Genomic DNA, 26,207 nt, shown 5'->3' on the forward strand with positions numbered 1-26,207 from the left:
CATTCTTGCTGAGACTAGAAGCCCTATACTAACAGATCCCTGAAGTATACCCCAAAGCATAATCCGAGGACTATGTTTTTAGCTGAAGTAATACAGTTGGAGGTATCAATGAATGGTGTTTGTCAAAGTGAAAGCATCCTGATACCATAAGAATACTTTCCATACTGAAGCCAGATGGAAACATCATTTCTACTGAGTCTGCAGTGCTCACTGTGGTTTCCCCAAGTATAGTTTTGTATGTGGAATTAGGAAAATACATGGTGATAATATGGTTTACAGACAACAGGTTTTGTCTTGCTGTAACTGAATTTGGTACAGAAAATATTTTTATTAGATTCTGGATTTCCAGCAACGTCTCACGTCAAAACATTCATCCAATATGAAAGTAAAAATTCCAACAGAAAAGTCATTGTTTGTGCTGGGAAAATACAAGAGTTTGTAAAGTTTATGGAAATGCATATTGACTAAACAAACACTATGACTGTGTAAACATGCTGATTAACAGTTCATTAGTCCAAGCTATACTGATTAACAGTTCTTGAGTTTAAGTGATAATCAAAAAATTGTCAAGAGAAGGAAAACAGCATTCTGTTTTCTCCTGAGGTATGCAAAATCAAGAGCTAAATTTCTGGTAAATGCTCTTAGGGTTGTAAACAGACCAAATAGGAGAACATGAACCTGAAGCAGGAATGAGCAACTTAGAATATCAAATATTTTATATGTCCTATAGGGACGAGTGGAGAAATATTTTTCATGCCTAAGGTTGTTATAATGGAATTCTGTTCCACAGAAGATCATTTTCCAATTTACCATCATGAAATTCTTTGTTAGGGTAAACTCTCTGATATTTAATACATCTGACACTGGTCTCCAAGCCCTGTCCATGTCTGGCACCAGATGTGGAAACCTGATCCTTTTAGATGGTCTGGGACCCACTGTATTGTCTTCTTTTGCAGCAACTGCTGTCTCAAAATGAAAACATCTTGAAAGTGATCTGAAGAAGTAAGTACAACTGAAGAGAGAGTATCTGATGAAATTATTTTTTGTCAAGTTTTTATTAAATATTCACTTCATAATGCCACTAAAAAAGAACACAGTTGCTGTACCATTGTTCTTCTCAAACAGGGGCGTAGCAAGCAAAGCCCACTTTGTACTCACAAGCTCTTAGTGCACTCCTGGACATCTAACACTTAAAAAGTGGACACCTCTCAAAATGCTGCCCCAAACACTTAATAAATATAAGTAACATTTTCAGTTGTTACCCCTAAAGCTATTAAAGATATTGTTTTTAGATTAGCAATATTGTATCTGTTGTTGGACACATTCATTTAGACAGTTATATGCATAATATGACCTGAAAAAAAATTTCAAATTGATGTCATGCTCAGAAAAAATGTACTCAGTAGAGTACAAAGAGTATGCCTGACTACATCCTTGCTTTCAAAGCTTTCTCTACAATGCATTACAAAAACAATCCACCCTAGGTCATAGTTAAAAGTTGTGCTCATCACATGGTGCAACTGAAATCTTTAGAAAAATATTATTTAGATGTTTTCCCCTAAAATTCTGACTTTTTTTATTTAAAACAACTGTAAAGAAAAACATATTTACAAGATTATTTATTTTATTTATTTATTTTTATTTGAAGTTTGTTTGCCAGGATGGTCCATTGGGCTAAAGGAGCCCCTTTTCAATGAAGTACTGGGGAGAAAAGCTCCATAGATACAGTATATTAAATGACAGGTTATTAAAGTGCAAGAAGAGTACATGAAGCAAATGTTCAAAAGCATATTTACAATTCAATTCCTCCCCTCAGTCAGCTGTTTAGTATTTTAAAATCAAATAAGTGAACCAGAAAAACAGAACATTAAAATAAGACCATATTTTACTGTAGTTTTATCCTACCTTTAACAATCAAGTACTAATAAATTTAGGCTGCTTTAGCACTGATCTCACACCACCACTACCACCTCATTAATTAGCTTGGCATATTAATGCATTAATTTCTCCGCATACTATCTCCCTCTCACTCTTTCTCTCCAGAAAGCACCTATGGTGGTGAACCTGATCTCCAGTTGTATTTGATGCACTTCATGCCTATCATAACTAAGAATCTGATCTGTCTTTCTTCATAGTCAGAAGAAGATTCGGGCAAACCTCCCTTACTTATGTCCTCAGTAAGATTAGTTGGAGGGTAGCAGATCTTCTGCAAAAAAAAACACTATCCTATTGGATTTCTATGGGAAAGCCTTGTGAAATGGCCTGGAATACTCATTTGTCTATTGTAAAAGTTTCTGAAACCTTATGTATGATGTCATAGACTGTCACAGGGGAAGGGGTGGAGCCAGGCAGTGGTTACCTAGATCTTTTTGCCGAAATTTATCTTCTCCCAGTAGGGTGGGAACATAGGGACAGTTTTTTTTTTGAAAGATTTTGAAGACTGGGTCTATTTCCTACAGAAAGGTCTTTTGCTACTAGGAATGCTCACTGAGAATTGGGGTAGGTATGAAATAACTTTTGAGTGCAACTCTAGTCTTCCCTTTCTTTCTATGCCTCCTAAAATGTGATCTGATGGCTTTCTGATAAAAAGTCAGTGAAAATGGAGGTGGCTGATAAATGAGCTTTGACTTCTTTAGTGCATGTCCAACCTCATCGATACAAGCCTCCTCAATACTACATATGAAGTAGATGCTACTAAGGATGTGTCTACTGCATCATAGGCACACCTGAGAAAATGCCTGTATCTTAGAAGAGATCAACTTCTCAAGTTTGTCACTGCTGCTTCCTTGTAGTAATGTTTGCAAACAATCCTACATTTTTTTTATTTTTTATTTATTAAGCATTTGTTTGGTTTAAAGTAAAACACTGAGATCTGATCATATGTGCAAAAGAGTTTACAGATCATATAGCCAAGTTGCTTTATACACATACATTTTTACTACATTTATCAATCAGCCTATTTTCTCTATCAAATGGCAATGAAGCCAGGGGAACTGTCTTTCAGGTTCTGTCTTTTGATTATTGTACAAATAAGACCTGTGACCAAATGCTGTACAAAGACTGTTTGCTCTTTCTAGGGTAGAGGCTTTTGTGTCTGGATGTTAGCAACCAGTCTAAATTACATCTTTAATAGTGTCAAAACTGAAGAAATTTACCATTTTGTTTTAAATGCATCATTTTAAAGTATCTTCTTTCCAGGAAGAAGGTTCATCAAAAGGCATGAAAATGTATCTTCATGCAGTTGACTGTTTTCCCAAGTGTTGCCTTATTCTTAATAGCAGATGGACCAACTTTATTGAGTCTCCTATTTTAACTCATTCCCTCCAGGAGAGCTGTTTTGAGTGTGTACCTTTAACTCCCAGAGGGTGTGGCTTCAGCCTTTATAAAATTAAGTTTTCACCTTACAGCACTAACATGTAGTAACTGACAGAGGTCGTATATCAATGCATTTGTGTTTGCCAACATGTATGCTTCAAGATAAAATATTCTGATACCTTTTATGTAGCATGGTTTTGGAATTATTAATGCAAATTTGACCAGGCATTATTTGATGCTTAGAGGAGCAGTAGGAGGTAACTGCAGAAATGCCTGGAGGCATTACTCGGCTAATGGCTTCATGATCTGTTTTGCCAGACCTGCACTAGAAGGTATCAATGAGGATGCTTCTTCCAAAGGAGAACTCAATCATGACTTGTGCTTTTTATACATTTCAGCAGTGTTTTATTTTTCCATGTTTTTCAAATTTCTCTCTTCTCTCTCCTATTTTGTATTTATCTGAAAATGTCCATAGGCGTATGAGAGTTTCTTCTTACCATTTTTCTAGTTTATAGCAGTTTTTTTGTATTACAGTCAGGTCTTAAAGAAAAAAGTATATAAAAATCTTTAGGATCTATTTACCTACCACATGTTGATTTATTTACTGAGTTTGAAGAGAAAACATAACCTTAAAGTAGGAGACTTGAGAAATGATGATTAGTCAACGTTTTAATCAAAACAGTCTGTGAAGTCCCCACGCTGGGCCAGTAATCAAGGAGCCTGAATCCTCACCACTTACACTGGAGAGAGATGTTCACTTGAAATACAAAAGGATACACTCAGTATTTCCAAATGCAGACCTCTCTGCATCAAGTACAATTTCCCTTAAGAGCACACAGGGAACACAGTCAGCCTGGGGTCTGGATTTCTCTATACCTGTCTCCCTTCAGGTCCCCAATAAGACTCCCAACTGGCACAGCTTCAGAGTTAAGTCCTCAGCCAAGTGCCCAAGCCAAGTCCTCCACCACTCCTCTGTGAAACCAGTGCTTCGCGTCCCTGCTCCAAGTAGCTGACACATGCACACTTTCAGATTTGATTTGCACATACAGACACACACCTAGGAAAGGCGGGTACAGGTTTACTAACTTGGCCTTCTTCTGCCCAAACTATAAGGTAGTTATCACTGGCACCAGGCACTGCAAAGCCAGCTACCTAAGGCTTTTGCAAGGGTACCCAATTATACTGAGTGGAATTAATATTAATACAAATGGTAATGTTGACCAAACAGCCAGGGTCTCAGAAGTGGCCAGAGTTATCACCAAATAAAGATGCAAACACTTTCAAAAACTAAATATTTTTCTAAAAGGGCCAGCTGCAATGAGAAGTTGAAATATATTTAATAATAAATAATAAAATAACATGAAAATACTAAATATCTATTTACAGTAAACACCAGAGTTTCAGACACAGGGAATATTAAAAATAAGACAGATGGAAAGTTTCACACAGTTATAGAAAAACAGTATTTAGCTAGTCTTACTATTGTTTCCTAACTGATCTAGAGAATTACTATTCCTACTTACTGAATAGAGCAAGGCATGATGGGTGAGTGGTCCTTGTTGTCAGATCGAAGACAGAATACAGAATGCTGCTAAAACTTCAGTCTTCTCTAATATTAAAGCATTATTTCTGTATAGAAAGACATTACATACATCTGGCCATCTGATTCTGCTTCCTTCACTATCTCCCATCACTAGAAGCTACCAATACACACAGGGATTTGCTCAGATGTGGTGTCGCTGCTGGAAGTCATAAAACCATAAAACCATTTCACTCTTCCTACAGGAGCTACCAACATAAAATCATAAAACCATTTCACTCTTCCTGCAGAAGCTACCGACCTATTTTAGTACAGACATTGCATCTTTGGCTCCCTTCAAAACTGTGGAATAACATCTTTATGGCTTAACCTATAAAGTAATTTAATTTTAAGAATAATTTGTAAAGTCAAGTGAATTAAGATTAGCATCTTCACTTCCAGTATATGCTATTACAATGTATACATTTAAACAGTTAAAATAATGCATGTACATCACTTTTCCTTCTAGCAGGCACACAGCTGATACATTTTAAAGGAAGCAGACCTCACAAATACATTTTCAGCACAAGCATCTGTACAAATCAGTTTGATATACAAATGACATATAATTATTTACAAAATTCCAGCTACCTGTGTTGGCATATGTTACAAACCCACTGCTCTATATCTCCTGGCAGTACCTCCTGTTGTCACATAGTCATACACAGGTTTCCACATAACTAAAACACAGACATTTTCCCAAAACACATCTAAGTAACCAATGGTTATCAAAAGTGAAAATAAAATTGAAAAAGGGCACGTGGTGGAACTGCATATATGTGGGAGTATCATTAATCTAATGTCAATATCTTCACAGGTACTTGACTACTGTTTATCTTTACTGGCCCTTGACCAGAATTAGCTTTTTTAGGGATGAAAACTACTACTGAAGAAATAACTGGCCAACACTACTCAAGAAAGGAGTGCAAACAATTTTTACTTGCTTTTCCTTGTTGTGAAAATTCTCCAAAGTAATATCAATGCATACCTCAAAAAAGGGAAATTGTGAGAGCAACAAAGAGCATTTTAAGAATTCAGTCAGAGGGTCCAGATGATGGATAGTCTCTTAGAAGAGGATACAGTCTAGAGTGTTGAGGGATTCAAATGTACATGAGGCAGAAAAATATAGTTCAAGTAAAATTTAAAAGTTCTACGTTCAGTGACACACTGAAAATGTGATGAGATATTTTGCACTGACTTTTGTTGATCTGATTAGTACCACAAGCCCTATGGTCTATTTTAAGGGGAGACCCATGATGACATTTATAAAGATGTAGGTAAATTTTGCTAAGACACCAGAGAAATTCCCCTACTCTATTCACTCAACAATCATGCCTTAGATATACCTCCCTAGCTATGAGATTCCCCCTACCTTTTTAGTAAGTTTCATGGGATCCTTAACATCCAGCTAAGCTACCAGTTACTGAGGCAGATGGCATTTTGGTTTAATATAGCATCTGAATGACAGTCTTATGTAGGAATATAACACCCTCTAGTAATACTATAGTGCTTTGTCACTAGTACAACATAAATTCCATAATCAAAGTTAAGCATTCAATCTGGAGAGCTACTGACACTACTAGACAGTTGCTATGGGTCAAGTAATTCTTACCTTGTGTCAGGACAATTTTTTTTTTTACATTAAATTGGTGTATCATCAGCAAAACAGTTTAGCCTACCACAAGGATTAAAAGGCTACTGCATAAGATATGCCATAACATCAGCTTAACATTTTGAAAGTCCTGTGCAGTATCTTATATTAGCAAACAAATTCAGTGTTCATACTATTCATACTTTACTCAAGATCACAAGTCACATTAAATATACAAAATGTAATATTACCTTTTTCAAAATGTATGGTCTCCACTTTAATATGTCCTCCATTAGAGGGAAATAAGGACTCAGTTTGTCCAGAAACTTGTATAAAATTATCGCCTACATTGTATCCGATAAACTAGGAAAATAAAGAAGATCAATTTAAGCAAACATTCTGGGATTACCCTTTACTCCAAACAGAAGATAAAATGTGCAGATCTTCACCCCTTGCAGAAAGCAAATCTTATCATTGTAACTTCCTATAAGGTCTGAAATGTCTTCCAGTCACTGAGAGGTCAACTTATCTCCTAGGTACTCTTATTCACACATTATTAAGCAGTGACTAGTGCTTACCATTGAGATTGAAATTACCCATCCAAGACAAGATTTACTTCCTAAGACGTACCTAGGAGAAAGCTATCACATTAAGGAACTCTCAATATAAAATAGTTACTGGAGAATATGCCTACTCCTGAATAGATCCAGCATTATAGAACAGACTCCCATCTGAATTAAGGGGCCTTGAATCCCTCATTGAGTTCAAAAAGGCCTTCTTCGAACACATGTACAAGGAAACTGAGTGTAAGTGTTTTAGAGACAATAGTCAGCTTCACCATTTACTATCAAACACCATGCTACTTCTAACAAAACAGTCACCATGCAATGTTGAATTCTAAAAACATGCAACATCCAGCATGACAGTCTTTAATAATTGTTATTCTAAATATTGCCCTAGTTGTTTTCTTAACTGTTGAAATTCAAAATATATGCATATATTGTAAATGTAGTAAACTTTGGTTTTACTGTTAACTCTTTCTGTAAAATGTTCTTCTTTACAAATGTCTATGTAATAAGCAATAAGGATCAGCAACAAGCATATGTTTGTTCCAAGATGCTTTAAAACACATTTTATTTTGCATTTATGCTTATGTATTAAACATTCCTTGACTATTCATGTTTTTTACTTTAGTTTCCTGTACATTGGGGATTGTGGCTGAAAAGGGTCTTTGGACCAGCTCACCTACTGTGATACGAATAACAAATTCCACTCCACACTGTGTAATGATCCCACAAAAACAAATGCCTGCATTCTGCAATGAACCAGCAGTTCAAAAAAACTATCCTCCTAATTAAAGCTTGATAAAACAAATGTACAATCACACACTGAAACCTTATAACACACACATATACACACACACAAGCACACGTGTGTGTATATTTTTTCCATAAAACAGTCCATTGTTAAAACACATTTTTACTGATGTATTTTTCCTTGTTTAAATATCTGGGCAGATGAAAATCCCAACTACCAATTCAGGATGCAAACTGTATGAATAAAAGCACGTTACAAATTAAACATATATGAAGCTTGGAAGTCATAAAGATTAAATAACCATTAAAAAAACATCTGAGTTAAGTGCAATAATATGAAGTGCACTTGGCCTACAATAGTAGACTACTGCGTCATTCATGTTAATGCCTTTAGTATTACAATATGGATTTTTCAATGTATTAGATTAATTATTGCAGAAAATGGCAACAAAGTTAAGGTAAACATTTTTACACTGCTAATATATCTGTCTTCATTTCAGTTTAGAATGGGCACTACGTTCTTTCAATTATTCTTTTTGGTGCTAAACTTACCAGATAACATTCTTGTCCCAGTGCCTGTTCCCAGTCTCCATAGCCATGATTTCTCTCATTGATCATCTGGCTTACCTGCAGAACAGGATTTCACTTACTAGGGGACTTAAGAAAGAGGAGAGACAAGGCCATCCTAGTACACCACCACCATTCTGGTGGAGGTAATTTTTTTTTTTTTTTTTTGTGATGAGCTTTTTCTTTATTCCCATCATCACCAGTGCTTGACATGCAATGGTGTTAGCATAGTGTGTGTGCATGAATATAGCCTTTGTTGTGAGAAACTGTGCTTCTTTCGCTCAATAGAAAGCAAGACTTAAGTACTGCTCATACGCAATCACCTCCTCTTCAGGCAATCAGTTTGCTACGAAAATTTAGATTGCTAGTGTCATAAATAGCACTGCATGCTCTATATGAGTAGACTAGCCAAGAAGGGGCATCACTTTAATTCCCATTTAATTTTGCCAGCACAGCTGCATATTGGGATAAAGCCCTGACAAGAGACCGGGTGACCTGGGTCCAGTTAGTGGCTCTGGCATCTGAGATGCTGGCAGAGGAGGATGGGATGGGGGAAAGATGTACAGGCTTGGGGCACACGAAGCAGTTAAATTTTCCTTGCAGTGGCTGAGGAACTAGCAGAGTGATTCCTGTGGGTGGGTGTAGCATCAGGCTGATGTCATCTCCTTATAGAAGTGAGTAGTGAATCAACATGATATTCCAACTGAATGCTCCACCCACAGGGTGTTACTGGAGAACACATGGGGTGAGGACAAAGAAAAGGAAAAGACTCTCAACAGTAGTATGCCACAGACCCAGGATGCTTTGATTCTCATTGGCTCCAATCCTTATTCAAAGTTAGTCTGAGGGAAGCCAAGAAGGGTAGGTAGACCCAACAACACTGTTCATCTCCATTGTGTTTGTGATGCAGAGAATGCAGCACTTTTCAATTATACTAACAAAATTTCCTCCTTTTATTTTGCATGGAATCTTTCACTGTTAACAACAGTACCTTTATTGGCTTCACACAACCTCATATTTGTTAGGGGCTTAGAGAGCTTTTGTGCTCTTTATACATTATTCCACCACCACCAGTATAAGAACTGTCTCTGTCTTTAAGCATATCCTCACACTCACACACATATATAAATATGTAAACACACTACATAAGTCTCAGAGTCAGAGATAATCTTTTTTTATAGAAGACACAAGAATGAGAACAGAAAATAACATAAAAATTCAAAATAATTAATAAAAAACAATACAATCCTGTAGAATGAAATGACTGAGGGAAACACAGAATCAAGAAGAAAAAATCAAGTACTACTAGAACTCATTCAGAATAAGATTACTGTGAGATCTGAAAGAAATAAAAGTGGTATAGTTCTGAAAAGACTTGGTAACAAACTTCCATAACATGTGCAAATAAATGCTGAAAGCCTTACTACAAGAATAAAGCATGTCTTATTCTCTTCAGAAGAGTATGTTTGATATAATAAAGAGTTCTAGAATTAATACAGCAATGGTACCCAAAATATAACTACTTGAAGAAATTCATAACAATTTATAAGCCACAACAAAGGTTTTACCTATAAATAAAGTAACGCTACTAAGCAGATAGACACCAAGACAATGGAAAGAAGGAGAAGGAGGGCAAGCAGCAAATCTAACAATACAATGGCATGGCATGCTTATCCTTACAAAGTCTTACATATAAATGATGATAAGCATGAGATCAACACAAAGAAATAAAAAAAATGTGGTAAAAAAGAAAACAGGCAATGGTTACTCTTATGTGCTGAGAAAGTTACTAAGTTAAAGGAAGACACCAGGGCCTAATTCAGAAAACATATAAGCTTAGCTGCTAGGCTTTGATGTGGCTAAGTGAACAGTGGAATGGCATGCAACAAATTTAAAAACTGCTTTCACCTTAAACACTTTGTTCTTGGAAGCTGTTAATGTTTATTATCTCTTCACTTGCGACAGAAACAACAGCATGGAAATGTTGAGCTGCAGATTAGGCAGCCCTGCAGTTCAGCATTCCCTGTGAAAATGTTTAGTGTACCATATCATTAACGCGCACACAGAGCATTCATGAACAACAAAGCATTTCTACAGTTGCCCTGTGTAGCTACAGCAAAAACAGGAAAATACAAATATTACTACCCTCTTCAAATCAACTCACTAAAAAGAATACTTCAATAAATAACTTGTAACAACTTGTAATAAAAATAAAACTGTAGTAGCAGAGGAAACATTGGCTCGAGATGATTGCCACTGTTGAAGTGACACCCCAACCCCATGTGTAAAATGGGCAAAAGGGGTTGAGGATAATAACAGAGGGAAACTTCTATTTACAACCTTAGTACCTCCACATAAATGTTTTCTAGCGGTTGGGAGAAACAAATTTCAACTGTTTATAATTATAAATAAAACAATTAAATAATCACAAACCCCATATTGTGAAGATTAAAATTTAAAAATACATCACCTTCTTAAACTAAATAACACCATTCCAAATTGACATTCAATCCCTTTGTTACCAACGTATCATACTTTGATATCCAAATCATGGGAGGATAACTTACTAAGTACTACACGTTAACTGCATCAAGATTAGCTCCATAGTGTCAGTTAATGTGATACTATCAAACTAAGAGGAGAAACACTATCTATGTATATTTTATATATTTATATATTTATTTAACATTTATTTTCCAGGAAAGTCCAACTGGGACAGAGCCTATTTTCAAAGGAGGCCCGGGGAAAAACACTCCAGATGCATGTCTTCGGAATGTGGGAGGAAACCGGAGCACCAGAAGGAAACTCACCTGATTGCAGGGAGGACATGTAGACACCACACAGAAGGCAACTAAACTGAGAATCGAACTAGAGAACCTCTTGCTGAGAGGCGACAACACTAACCGCTGCACCACTGGGCTGCATATATATATATATATATATATATATATATATATGTATGTGTGTGTGTGTGTGTGTGTGTGTGTGTGTGTGTGTGTGTGTGTATATAAATATATATATATATATATGTGTACATACATATATATATATATATATATATATATATATATATATATATATCTATATATATATATATATATATATATATTTATATTATATATATCTATATATATCTATATATATATATATATATATATATATATATATATATATACATATACACATACATGTATATATATATATATATATATATATATATTATATATATCTATATATATATATATATATATATATATATATATTATGGGTCTACTATATTTGGTTGAATTACATTTGGTTGAAAATGATTTCAGGCAGTTAATTTCACCGAAAATGCATTTCACTGAAAACCCATTTGGTCGAATTTCCGTTGGTCGAAAATGGAATATAGCCCCTGCCCCACTCCAGTGCGACCCTGGAGTGAGAATATAAAGTAAGGGGGTGGGGGGCTCATCCCCCCTATTGGGGGTGGGGTGGGGTGTGTAGCTCCCCCACATAATTGCAGTGTATGCAGTATTATATACATGTGCATCCATTAAAAATACATTGAAACATATAACGTCAGTAAAAGCTACGCCCCCCCCCCACACCCCTCCTAACTTTATACTCTCACTCCAGGGTCGCACTGCAGTGGGGCAGAGGCTATATTCCATTTTCGACCAAATGGGCTTTCAATCAAATGAGCTTTCAGTGAAGTGGGCTGCCTGAAATCATTTTTGACCAAATGGAATTCGACCAAAAGCAGTAGACTCATATAAAAATTTGGTAGAGAAAGCTTATGTTATATAAAGACAGCTTAATGCAGTCAGTTAACCAACATATTTTAAAATAAGGTGGGAAACGTGTGTGCTTCGGGGGGCATGCAGCCATGAACCGAGCAAGCAAACTTCATGAAGACACTGAGCAGAAGCCAGGACTGAACCCTAGAGTAGTGAGGCAGAGACCTCACCAATCAGCCAACAATACTGCCTAAGCCAAGTCATAGGAAAGTGTAATCTAGCTAGCAATTTAGTTTTATTTTCCCACAGAAGCCCCTAATTTGTTGCTTTTGTAGATATCAGTGTGCTGCTGTTTTTGCAGCTGAGATCTGTACTGACCATCAGTCCTGTTCAGCCAGTTTGCTAACTTAACATCTTGCCCAGCTGCAGTTGAATTACTTCACTTGGAACATTGGAAACACCAGTTTCCAATGACGTGTTTTCAATGACACCTTCTCTTTGATAAATGCCAAATAAGATGACTACAACACTGAAATGCTCCTGCCAGAAGAAACACCATCCAAAAAGAATACCATCCCTGCTGAATGCATTGTTTCAAAATGAGGCAAATCTGTCTTTTTCAACACAATATTCAAATCCCAAATAGAAGAGGCATGCTTTTTTAGTGACTTTAAGAAAAGAGATCCTTTAAGAAAAGCCCTGACAGAAGACTAAGCTGCTACAAAGCAGATGACTGGAAGATAGATAGAGATTACAAAAACGCAAACCTTAATTGATGAATAAGCTAAATTAAAATCAGATAAGCACTTTAAGTAATTTGGAAACTTTGGCAAGGAAGAGTGTAAACAATTTAGATTATGTGCCTTAATCCAAGAAACCTTTGTATGTAGGGGTTTCTTATATTTGGCCTTAACCTCTTTGAAAATATTTAAAAGTATCTATTATTAGAAATAATCTGTTGGTTTAGTGCCAAGGATTAAGGCTATAAACCATTAGCAAGTTTTGTCCTCTAATCCAGGGTTTGATTTCCTTTTCCCTGTTTGCCTGAAGTCACTTAACCAGACAGCGTGCCTACATCACCTTTGAAAACATTCCTGCACCTATTGGGTTTACCTTGTTAACATGAATAAAACAGAGGAAAACAATCTAGAACAAAAATTCTACATTTTCTACTGACTGATTCAGAGCCTTTAGATTGGGATGTAGAATGCTAACTTCTTGCAGGATTGCCGATTTCATGGTGGAAGAACAGTAGGCTCATTGGCAGTGGAGACAAAATATGTGGGACAGGAAACCGCTATCCATATTAGGCCCTTAGGCAAACTTGCCCTGTTTTGATTTCAAGAGAGCTTTCTGGAGTAAGAGAAATGTAGGAAAGACATATGGCAAAATGTGGTTCCTGATTCTACTTCCTTACTAGTGATTCAAGAAATGCCATGGAAATTATAAAGAAACATTGGCAGGTGCTATTAGCTGATGAAACCATCAGAGAAATAGTAGGTGAATATCCTAAAGTTAAATATGAAAACTATAAATTGCTTAAAAGGAAGTTATGTTATCCGAAAAATACTTCAGAAATAATAATGGTTGAGCATAATCAGCATGTATTTAGTACAAGTCCCTGCGGACAGTGCAATTATTGGAGTTTTATACATACAGGAGGACTGTTTATATAGCCGGACACAGGGAGGTGATATTTCTTTAAGCTAATAGCAGATTGTGGCAGTAGTCCCATAGTACATGTAGCAAGTTGCCAAACATGCAGTAAATTTTATGTAGGAAAAACAGACAGAGACCTGCACAATAGAATACATGAACACGTTTATAATATTAGGATTGGAACACCAAATAATGCCTTAGCTAAGCATGTTAGAGACACTAATGAAACACACTACTTTAAGTTCATGGTAGTAAATAAAATAAAATCACCATGAGGCAAAGGGGACATGAGTAATAAAATGGAGATTAATGAATCAGAATAGATTATTAAATTACAAGCAACAGAAAGCAGTTTCTCAATGATAGAATTCCTATCAAACCTCATCTGAAACCAAGAAGGCATCAGTAAGGTGCTGACTTTTTATGAACTAAATGTAAACAATTCTTGTTGCTATGCATTTACTGCAAACTGAATGAAAACAATGTTTTGATAAGTGTTTCGTGATAGGCTAGTTTTTAGCACCAACTTTTAATTAATTGAGTTGGATTGGTGTGTCTTTAATGAGCTAAATATAAAGTAAGTGTTTTAGAACTGATAAATTGGTCTGATGAAGCAACAATGAGAGTTGTGAAAGTGCTTACCATTTTTATTATTTTTTTATATGAAGTAAATATATATGTTTTAATCACTTGTACTGTCATTTTTACTGCCGAATGAACAGTGCATGTTTAGCCATGTGTTGACTCTGTTTGCTTTTGGATTGTTTACATACAAGTTTTGGAGCACAGCATTTACTGCATTGGCTGTAGCAGTTTGTTTTGTGATACACTATAAATATGTATTAATGATGAGTTTTATATTGGAAAGTCAATTCACCAAGTTGTTATTGCTATATGGATAGTTCAACCTCTAAATAAATAAAGTTAAAAAAAAACAGAAATTGTCTTGTAGTGATTGCCTGTTGCCAACAGGAGACTGACTGGATCTCTTTTCTCCTGTCCTGCTTCACAGTGCCTTTCATTAACAATAAACCTCCTACGAAAGTTACTGATGGTGAGGGAAACATAACATTTCTGTAATTTACTGTTAATCCTGGTGTTAGAAAAATGCATAATAGCAATAAGCATGCTTAGTGCATTAAAGGCTTAAAAGGGTTAATACATTTATTCTGTTCATTTTGTATAAATCTGCACAGCTACTAGAAACTTAATAAAAGACACTTTATTCTGCTTATGCAATGAAAATATGTGCAGCTACTAGAAACTTAATAAGAGACATTTTATTCTGCTTATGCCATGAGAAAATGTGCAGCTGCTAGAAGCCTTGATAAAGAAAACAATAGATGTTTGAAAGCTTAAACCATAGTCAGCACTACTTGTACCAAAGCTAGAAATGTACCTTGAATCTAGACAAAATGTAATGCATGTATTAGAACTGTACAACTGAAGAAATGAAGAATCAAGGAGGGCTAAAATAAGCCCAAGGCCAGGTTGTTTTTCTCAAATGTTTTTGCAAGACAGCAATAATCTGACCATGTCAGCAATAAGTCTGGTAACATTTTCTGTGTAACATACAGAAAGCAGTGTCCAACTACATCAGCAGTAGATTAGTAACATTTTCTGTGTGACATGAAGGGAACTGTATAAGAATAACATACTGATCTCCAGAAAATTAGACAAACCTTGTACCTACATGCTTTGTCTCCTTGCGGCAAGTAATAAAGGGTGCCTTGCTTGAACCTAACGTGCATTGATCTTTGAAGTTTTTCCTTTTACAGATTGGTCCTTCGGACCAGAACCCTCTCTTCGCCTCGGATCAGACGGCCAAGTGGTTGAAACCGTACGAGGAAGAAACCAAATCGGTTCTTCTTGTATGGAAAGTCCTCCGACTGAATTGTCATCAAAAGAGGCCAGCCACTTTCTGATCTGTGACTGAAGGACGGGTCTCTGCGAATCGGTGATCAATCATGTGGGCTCAGGTAAGGTGAATCTACTTTTTTCTGTTATAGATCAGGGACTAGATGTGTATTGTTTTTTGTCAGATTATATTTTTCTTACAGTCAGGGATAAAAAAGGTACTGTCTTGTCACAGATCAGGAGAAACAGAATAAGTAAACTTTAGGCAGTCATTCTGAAGAGACTATAACAAAATCCGTGGTACACGTTAAAATTAGAGAAGTTACGTAACAATCAAAGGTAAAATAAAATGGGTAATAATTGCACAAAAACACCCCAGAACCAGCCGTTAACGGAAGATGCAAAATATATGCAGTTGCAGCGCGCCGATAATATTAGATATTTTTCAAAATGGGTTAATAAGTATGAATTCGATGGAAAATTAGAAAAATCCTCGCTTATCAAACTTGTTAAACAACTCAAAAATGATTCCAAGGGTCAGGTAAAAAAGCAACGGTGGTTAGGAATTCCTCAAGCACACAGGTGGCTGGAGGAAGTAAACCGTAGAGACCAAAAGAACAAAGATTCAAAAGCAATGTTTTTAGATAAGGAGGATAATAACTTAGTAATAGCATCAGCACCTCCACCTCCCTTACCAGAATATGAAGTGAGTGAACAGGTTAGTCCACCCCCACTATATCATGTGGTCACTAGAGATAGAGATATTATAAAACTAAAACTAATGAAAATCAGAGATCCCATCAACACCAGGTCCCGAACAAAGGCAAGTAATTCAGAAGAAGGTATCGAGTTATGGCAAATAGTTAAAAATTCACGATCTATAGGAGAAGAAGAAGAAATATGCCCGCTTATAGAAGTACCTAATCCTCAGGCAGGTCAAAACAATCAGGACCCAACTATTTTAGTATATAGACCTTGGACTCCGGAAGATATCCGGAAAGCCACTGAGGGAATTCCCCATCCGAAGATTAATTTTAGAAAATTCTCAGAAGACTTACAAGGAATGAGGTTAAATTATAACTTAAATGGAGAAGAAATAGAAAAGGTAGTTAGACAAATTGTAGGGCCAGATTGGTACATGATTTGTGGCAACTGGAATCCTTGTGATGCTGTGCAAAGACCCCTCCCACATAGCAGCGCAGAGTTAGACACTAGAGTAAAAGGTCTTACAGACCGCATCTCTGAAAAATGGAAACCTAGGGCAGACTGGACTTGCATTAATCAATGCATCCAACAAGAAGGTGAAACAATTGACCGGAACTATGCCAGATTGTTAGAATGTTTTAATAACCACTGTGGAATGCAGGTTCCCAAAGATCAAATGCAAGATTCCCCATATGAACAGCAGTTAAAGAATGCATTTTTAAAAGGCAGTAGCATGCCTATAAGCAGTTTTATTATGAAACACATGGTAGACCATCGTACAAGCAGGTTACAATCATTACTTGAATATGCTAGGCATGCCGAAAGGCATTTTAATAGCAAAAAGAAAAAGAAGGCTCAAGTATTTTCTGTAGAAGATGGAGCAGAAGTTTATGTAGTACAGTCTGGGAAAAAGGGCAAGAAAAACGCACAGGGAAACAAGCAGTCTGATCAGCGATCAGAGGACTTTGAAGGGCGTAAGAAAAGGGGAGAATGTTTTAAATGTGGTAAAAAGGGACATTTGGCAAGGGATTGCAGGAAAAATAAGAAGGCAACAACGGAAGACAAGGAGGGTGAGGACTAACTATATGATAGTCAAGAATCACTAGAAGGGGTCAGTAAAGAAAGGACAAATGAAAATGTGAAAGAGGGAATAGAGGAAGTGCAGGAAGTTAGCGACAATGAAGAAAACAAAATATTAGACCTTGGAGCTCTATTTAGCAGACACGAAACCAGAAGTTACACTCTTGGTAGAAGGGAGGGAGATCAAATTTTTGTGTGATTCAGGGGCATCACGGACCCTGATACACCCCTCCAAATTACCAGAAAACACAGAGTCACCTGATTACATACTGGTCAAAGCAGCTAATGGACAGCTGTATCAGGAGTCTCTCTCCCGTAACATTGCAATAACTGATCCAGTTTCAGGATTAACACAGAGAAACAAAATTGTAGTTTCCGCAAAATGCCCAGTAAATCTCTTGGGCAGAGATCTCATGCAGATATTTGGTATAGCAGTAGTCCCAACCATGCAGGGTATGGAAGCACAGCGACAAACTAACACCTTTGTGGTGCAATCGGGGGATGAAATGTTTTACTGGTACAGCCAGGACTTGGTTACAACTGATCCAGGGACTGTGACCAAGGAACTAATGAAGGTAGCCATCAGCAAGTTTCCCTCCCTTGACATTGATAAGCAACACCTGTTGCACTGTACCCTGTATTTTTGTAACACACCAGGACCTGATAAGGAATATGAGAAAGAATTATTTAAGAATCATACAAATAGATTGATACTGCGTAACCTGTACTGGGACACAGAAGGGAACAGTGTAGCCAGCTGTTCACTGCCCCAGGAGTTTTTTGCACTTTATAAATCTAATCGATTACCACATGTTAGCTTACCAAAAACAAAATTATAAAATGGGCAAACCTAGGAGAGAAAGCCACGAGATGGGAGAAACAAACAGAACTGGAACTGTCAGGACAGGGAATACAAGTACAAAAACTGAATTTGGTAACTCAGACCAACCCAGCTGTGCACTTGCAATCTTGCGAAGACAGCTGATGGACACTCCTATTAAAGGAGGAAGAAAACGCATTGCGAGATATACTAGAGACTCTCTGGTCAACAGGAAAATCAGATGTAGGACTCATTCGTACAGCAGGGCCAGTTACTATCACACCAAAGTCAGCATTTAGACCACAAAAAAGACAGTATCCCTTAAGAAAGGATGCAGAGGCAGAGATAAAGCCTATTATAGCAGCATTACTTAAAGGAGGGATACTAGTAGAATCTCCCGATTCACCATGTAACGCACCCTTATTTCCAGTTAAAAAGGCCACTGGAGAATGGCGTATGGTCCAGGATTTACAAGCAGTAAATGATGCAGTAATACCAAGGGCACCCACAGTGCCAGATCCACACACCCTGTTAAATGACTTAAAACCTCAACAAAAGTATTTTTCTGTGGTAGACATTAGCAACGCATTCTTTTCGATACCGATACACCCTGATAGCCAGTATTGGTTTGCATTTACATTTCAGGGAAAAAGATATACATATACACGCCTAACACAGGGATATTGTGAAAGTCCAATGATATTCTCACAAGAAATGGCAAGCAACTTGGCGGGATTCAACCCACCAAAAGGTAGTCAGGTTTTACTTTATGCTGATGACATTTTGTTGGCGGCCCCCACCCAGCAGGATTGTAGGGAAGATACCATAGCACTTCTACGATTCTTAGCCACTGAGGGACATAAGGTAAACAAAGACAAACTGCAGCTCTGGAAAAAACAGGTCAAATACCTAGGATATGTAATATCCAAGGAAGGTAGAACGTTAGATGAGGATAGAAAAGTAGCAATTTTGCAAGCACCAAAACCCACTACCAAGAAGGAAATGATGTCCTTCCTGGGTACAACTAATTTTTGCCGAAGCTGGATTCCAAACTATGCCTTGGAATCTGCACCTTTAACTGACCTTATATATAAGATGTCTATGGCAGTGCAGGATTTGTTACAATGGACACCAGAGGCAGAATCTGCCTTTTGTAAACTAAAGCAGTTAATAGCGTCCTCACTAGTTCTGGGATTGCCAAACTATCATAAACGTTTTTTCCAGACTGTAGATTGCAAGCAGGGTGATATGACATCAGTATTAACACAACAGCATGGGGATAAGCAATGCCCCATTGCTTACTATTCATCACAACTGGACCCAGTGGCATGGTCCTTACCCCACTGTGTACAAGCAGTAGTTGCAGCTGCAATGGCAGTACAGGCTTCGGCCTCAGGAGTCTTGTTCCACCCTCTCACTTTGAGAGTACCCCATGCAGTCGCGATCATTTTACTGCAAGAAAAGGTGGCATATCTCAACCCTGCTAGGCATCTTTCCTGCATGACTATATTGTTGAGCCAACCTCATATGACAATTGAACGATGTATGACTTTGAACCCTTCTACTCTGCTCCCAACCCGTGCAGACGGCACACTGCACCGCTGCCTGCAGGTAACTGAGCAAAAGGCACTACCTAGAAAAGATCTCACGGATGTCCCCTTGGATAATGCTGAGGTGACATATTACGTGGATGGCTCGTGCAAATGGGGTCTTGCAGGACAGAACCTAGTAGGATATGCAGTAGTCTCTGATACTGAGATTGTAGAAGCAAAATCCTTACCACACAATTTATCTGCACAGGCAGCAGAATTGATTGCCCTGACACGGGCATGTACCTTAGCAAAGGGTAAATGTGTAAACATTTTTACTGATAGCCAGTATGCTTTCTCCACTGTACATGTGTTTGCACAACAGTGGAAAAACCAGGGAATGATAACATCTACTGGCAAACCTATAAATCATGCACAGTTTATTTTAGATCTTTTAGAATCATTCAGTTACCTCAGAAAGTGGCCATTTGCAAATGTACAGCTCAAACCAAGCAACAAGATAGGATTTCAAAAGGTAATGCAATAGCTGATACAGCTGCAAAACAAGCAGCCACAGAAGTATTTCTTTTAAATGAGGAATTACAACCCTCTGAAACTTTACATCTAGACATGTTAAAAACAATGCAGACACTCACTATGCAAGCTGAAAAACAGCGATGGATAAAACGAGGAGCAATCCTCAAAAAGGGGCTGTACATCTTTAAAGAGGGAAAACCGATACTACCCTCTAATTTGTTTCGCTATGCAGCATGGTTGAGCCATGGGCAGTGCCATGTCTCAACAGGGGGGATGATACAGCTGGTAAACCAGGTGTTCACAACGTACGGATTTACAAACTACTCTAAAAAATTTTGTTTAATGTGTCAGATTTGTAACGAACATCATGCACAGGGGGCGATAAAGCCCAAGCAAGGGAGTTTCCCCACACCACCATATCCGTTTCACACTATCTGTATGGATTTCATAGAATTGAACAAATGTGAAAATAAGAAGTATTGTTTTGTCATTATAGATATGTTTTCCAGGTGGGTGGAAGCCTTTCCAACCAAAAATCCAGATGCAGCTACAGTGGCAAAAGTACTTGATAAGGAAATTATTCCTACGTTTGGCATTCCGGAAAGACTCTACAGGGACAATGGTACACACTTTGTAAATCAAACCATACAGCAGTTGAGTAAGCATTTTGGTATTTCTTTAAAAAATCATTGTGCATACCATCCACAGTCTGCAGGGCTGGTTGAAAGGCATAATGGTATACTAAAAAGCAAATTGAGAAAATTAATAGCTGAGACAGGAAAAACTTGGTTGTACTGTTTACCCCTGGCACTGTTGAACATGAGAACTGTCCCTACAGCAAAAGGATTGACTCCTTTTGAAAAATTGTTTGGAAGAGCTTATTATACACCCCAGTGGAAACTTCTCATGTCATCAGACCAGGAAGCTGATTTCACACTAGCTGAATATATGAAAAAATTGTTGAGTTCTAAACATCTGTTGCAGTCAAATTCTGTTTCAGATAAAAAACAAACTGAAACATCGGAAGTGACAGTGACGCCAGGAGACTGGGTATGGATTAAAATCGTGAAGCGAAAGAACTGGGCATCGCCAAGGTGGGAAGGTCCCTACCAGGTGCTTCTTTCGACATCTACTGCAGTCAAGTTAGCGGAACAAGCTTCGTGAATACATCTGACGCACTGCAAGCTGGTAAAAAACTTTGAATTGGACAAAGATCTTACCTCTCCATCGGGACCCTAAGCACAAAGTCTGGCTACAAAGGGGGGTCAGATCAATAGGAACTGATCCGTCTCAAACCCAGTGAAGCAACCATCGGTGCTAAAGGTCCTATTAGGGCAGAGAGTAAGATCACTTGTCCAAAGTGAGATGACGGAATCCAGTAAGATCCAAATATACCTACTTGGAAGAACCGGAGAAAACGGAAATGCAGAACAACCGTTTCCACAAAAGTATTACAAGACCATCCTGTTGACTGTACTGGTAACAATAATCTTTTTATTGTGGCCATTTCTTTTCTCAGCCACGCAAGTAGAATTAAATAAGCGTGCAGAGTGGCACCCAAACTTCAATAATTACCAGGCAATCAAATATGTGTATGCTATATGGGGGGTTACTGTTAACTTCAGTTCCCCTAGGGGCTAATAAGACCTGGGAAAACTTAATTCATGATACATCAAATGTCTCATCAAAAGATAAAGTAGCATTACACTTGTCTATTCGACAGAAGGGAACTGTGTGTTTTTATAAGAATGATACAGTCAAGGTGGGATGGAGTTATTGCAATGTAACAGTTCCCTATAGATGCTACACTAAATCTGATAACATCAGATCCTATTGCAACACGAGCTATGATTCATTTATTGAACTGATGCATAGGACAATTGAAGAAGTAAAACATGATGCTGTACTCTACAAACAACTGTCCATAATCGACAGAAAAATGTTTCACGCAGAGCAAGGGTATGTTTATAGTAAAGTTACTACTAAAGTGGAAGATTGTTACTTTATATGCGGAAGAAAAGCATATAAATGGCTACCCGAAAATTGGTCCGACAGTTGTTTTTTGGGGTACCTGGTTCCGGCCATACGACACACGGCAGTTTTACCTCAAGGGAAAATTCGGAATGTCCAAGAAATCAAGAAGCCTGTCAATCCAGTGGGACAAATCAATGCACCCTGGAAATACCATCATGACTTAGGCCCAGGGAATAACAACGGAGTGTCGCACATGGATCTGAGTGATACTGTTATATTGTGGGCAGGCGTACTACCAGCATATGGGAGCAACAAAATCAATCTGGGAACTAAGAAATTTGTCTAAGCTTCTTAAAATAATGAGTAATGCAACCTTTTCTGCCCTAGAATTGGTAACAGCTGAACTGACCACCATGAGAAGAGTGGTACTTCAAAATCGCATGGCTCTTGACTTCACCCTAGTGGCAAGAGGAGGTACGTGCACTTTAATCCAGGAGGAGTGCTGTTCGTACATTCCTGACCACAGACACGAGATAGACAACCATTTTGAGGTAATTCAGCAGGTGTCGGCCATGACCAAACCGGGACCAAATCCATTGATGGACTTTTTTCAGAAATGGTTTGGGGATTAGGGCAGCATCCTGATGAACATTCTGATTGCCATTTGTGTAGGGATAGCCCTACTGATGGTGTGTGGGTGTTGCTGCATCCCCTGCATAAAAGGACTAATTAAAAATTTTGTAGACATTTCAGTTTCAGAAACCTTGTACCAGGATGCTGAACTCGAAGAATTACTAAAAAACTGAAAATGCTTTCATGGGCTTAAACTAAATGACTCTCTAACTGCAAATCCTGAGTAGGAAGAGGTTAAGGGAAGAAAAAATTGTTTACGCTTGTTTTGAAAGTAGAATAAAGTATTAAAAAGGGGGAAATGTTAGAAAAATGCATAATAGCAATATGCATGCTTAGTGCATTAAAGGCTTAAAAGGGTTAATACATTTATTCTGTTCATGTTGTATGAATCTGCACAGCTACTAGAAACTTAATAAAAGACACTTTATTCTGCTTATGCAATGAAAATATGTGCAGTTACTAGAAACTTAATAAGAGACATTTTATTCTGCTTATGCCATGAGAAAATGTGCAGCTGCTAGAAGCCTTGATAAAGAAAACAATAGATGTTTGAAAGCTTAAACCATAGTCAGCAATACTTGTACCAAAGCTAGAAATGTACCTTGAATCTAGACAAAATGTAACGCATGTATTAGAACTGTACAATTGAAGAATTGAAGAATCAAGGAGGGCTAAAATAAGCCCAAGGCCAGGTTGTTTTTCTCAAATGTTTTTGCAAGACAGCAATAATCTGACCATGTCAGCAATAAGTCTGGTAACATTTTCTGTGTAGCATACAGAAAGCTGTGTCCAACTACGTCAGCAGTAGATTAGTAACATTTTCTGTGTCACATGAAGAGAACTGTATAAGAATAACATACTGATCTCCAGAAAATTAGACAAATCTTGTACCTACATGCTTTGTCTCCTTGCGGCAAGTAATAAAGGGTGCCTTGCTTGAACCTAACGTGCATTGATCTTTGAAGTTTTTCCTTTTACACCTGGAGACTGAAACAATGCAGAGATTTTGTTGGATGCTTTGTGTCAGTAGTTCCTTTGTTTTTGCTAGTACCAGACATTTAGAGAGGAGACAATAGTTATGTTTTGCATCTTAAGATACACACACACACTGGAGCTAAACATTTTAAATACTTTGAGGGTTGTGGGTAAACCAAATGGCTGAAATGAAAACTAAAAGTGATGACCTCTTTGGAATCTAATGAAATTTTCTGAGAAGATTTCAATGGAATGTGAAGATATGCATCTTACAAGTCCAGTGTGTCATATATGAATCCTGATTTATGAAAAGTAGTCTTCAGAATCATCATCCTAAGTGTTTTAGCATTTGTAAATTTATTCATACCTGATACGTTTAGAACTGGTCTATATGTGCTGTCCTTTTTGGCACCAGAACTAGTCTAGAATAAAAACCTTCCTTATTTTACTGGTAGGCACTCTCTGTATTCCCTTCTTTGCTAGAAGGTGATCCATCAACTGAAGGGTCAAATGAAGACATGAAGAATGTGGGGGCTAAATGCCATTGTGGCTTCTGAATAAATTATATTGGAAAACCTTGTTCAATATGCTTGCATCATCCATCTGTCTGTGGTATCCCCTGCAAGGCAGAAAGATGACTCTGAAACATGTCTCTTGGGAATATGATGTAAGGGATTAGGGGAAGACAGCAGCCATTTTAAAGATTTCTGGTTGTACATTAATTTCCTGATGCATGTGAACTTGTAACTGGACTACTTCCTTTTGAATTATTTTTGCTAACAAGAGCGGTATTAAGGTATTTATTTCTATAAAATGTACTAGCAGTAAAATATTTTTTAGGCTGAAATGCACACATATGCTTGAATGAGGACCATTTTCCATCATTTTTGTAACTCAAAACTAATGTCATCAGCTGACTGACCAAACTTAGATTCTTAAATTACTGGAACATTCAAAAGACAATTTTATGTTCTTCTATAAGAGTTTCACAAGAAATGCAAACTTTTCATAAAGTAAATATATTTCGAGGATTAAGAAGAATAATTTTCCCTTTTACAGTCCTGAGAGGTAGGAAAATTAGTCTCTTTTATTAATCATCTTCTTCACTTGAAGAGTCAGGAGAATTTATTTCCTTTTGTCCTCTTGAACCTTCACAGGTGATTATGAAATGTGTTTATTACTATGCTACTCACAGAATGATGTTGCTCCACACCTGGCACCAATATAGTCCCTGTTATGTATGAAACTTGAATATATCTTAGCAAGCAATGTATAGTCAAAATGGATGGTATCACAGAGGGCCAAACTTGGAAAGCATTTGAGAAGTGCTAAGCTTTTTCTCCCCTAAAACCCTTTCAACTATGATGATTAGAGGGAAAAGACCGTTGTATAAGTAAACTTACCATAACAGTAGATGTTTGAAAAGATCACTGTTACAGTAGCCTAAGTTATATGGAATATATCCTGCCAAGGATCAGACAAACTGCCAGCTTCCAAAGCTTTATGGCACCTTTCATGCACCCTAATCACTGTAGAGCTCAAGTAAAATGATAAAAAGACAGTGGATGGAAAGCCAAAATCTCATTGCTTTCTTACCCTGCCAATTAGGTATGTGCTAAGACAGCAAAGCAATGCCAGTTAGGTATGTGCTATGAGAAGAAAGGAATGACCAAAAAACCCATACCATGGTAGAAAAAAACAAAGAATGGGAAAGGGAAAGGGTCTTTGTAAAGCAAATATAATCTATTTGAATATATACTGTTATGGCAAGTTTACTTATTCAACTGTACTATGTTCATCATTAGATCATTGTTGCAATGGCCTGAGCTATTTGAGATGAATACTGGATCTTTAAAAGATAGGGAAGAGGGAGAAAGGTCAGAGTCAAGGAGCCCTTGGAGAATAGTTCTAGCAAAGCCATCTCTGGACCTATAGAAATAATATAATTTGTAGTGTTTGGTAAAGATATGCCTGGAAGTGTCTTGTTATGGAAAGAATAACAAAAAGCTATAACCTGAGACAAGCGTTTAATCATCCTTTCTTCTGTATATAATTGTTTTGACACTGGTTGCCTTTTTTCTCACATTCATGGGGAATAAACAGCTGATTGGAATTCCTGAAGGCCTTTGTCCTGTTAAAATAGTATCAAGCTATTCAGTGGTTAGGTCCATGGAAGTTGTCCTATAGGTTTGGAAGCTGGCAGATTCCCCTATTCTTGGCAGAATATGACCCACATAGCTTAGGCTCCTGCAACAGTGATCTAATGATAAGCATCCATTGTTGCCTAGGCCAAAAGAGGGTAGCTAAAATTATTAATATAAGCCACAGGCTTGTTCTCTTAAATGGAAGAA

The 26,207-nt window shown here is 37.4% G+C and overlaps 1 protein-coding gene across 1 annotated transcript in view; it reads right to left on the minus strand.

Annotated features, from left to right (window-relative positions):
* Positions 1-26,207, minus strand: part of SPAG17 (sperm associated antigen 17) — a 3,638,922-nt gene that overhangs the window by 1,685,933 nt on the left and 1,926,782 nt on the right. The window contains exon 22 of the mRNA XM_044071485.1: positions 6,737-6,848. Coding sequence (XP_043927420.1) covers positions 6,737-6,848 — 112 coding nt within the window. The remainder of the gene's footprint in view (positions 1-6,736; positions 6,849-26,207) is intronic.

Source organism: Protopterus annectens, chromosome 5.part0 (assembly GCF_019279795.1).
Source record: "Protopterus annectens isolate FY-2018-M chromosome 5.part0, PAN1.0, whole genome shotgun sequence".
NCBI classification, from domain to species: Eukaryota; Metazoa; Chordata; order Ceratodontiformes; family Protopteridae; genus Protopterus; species Protopterus annectens.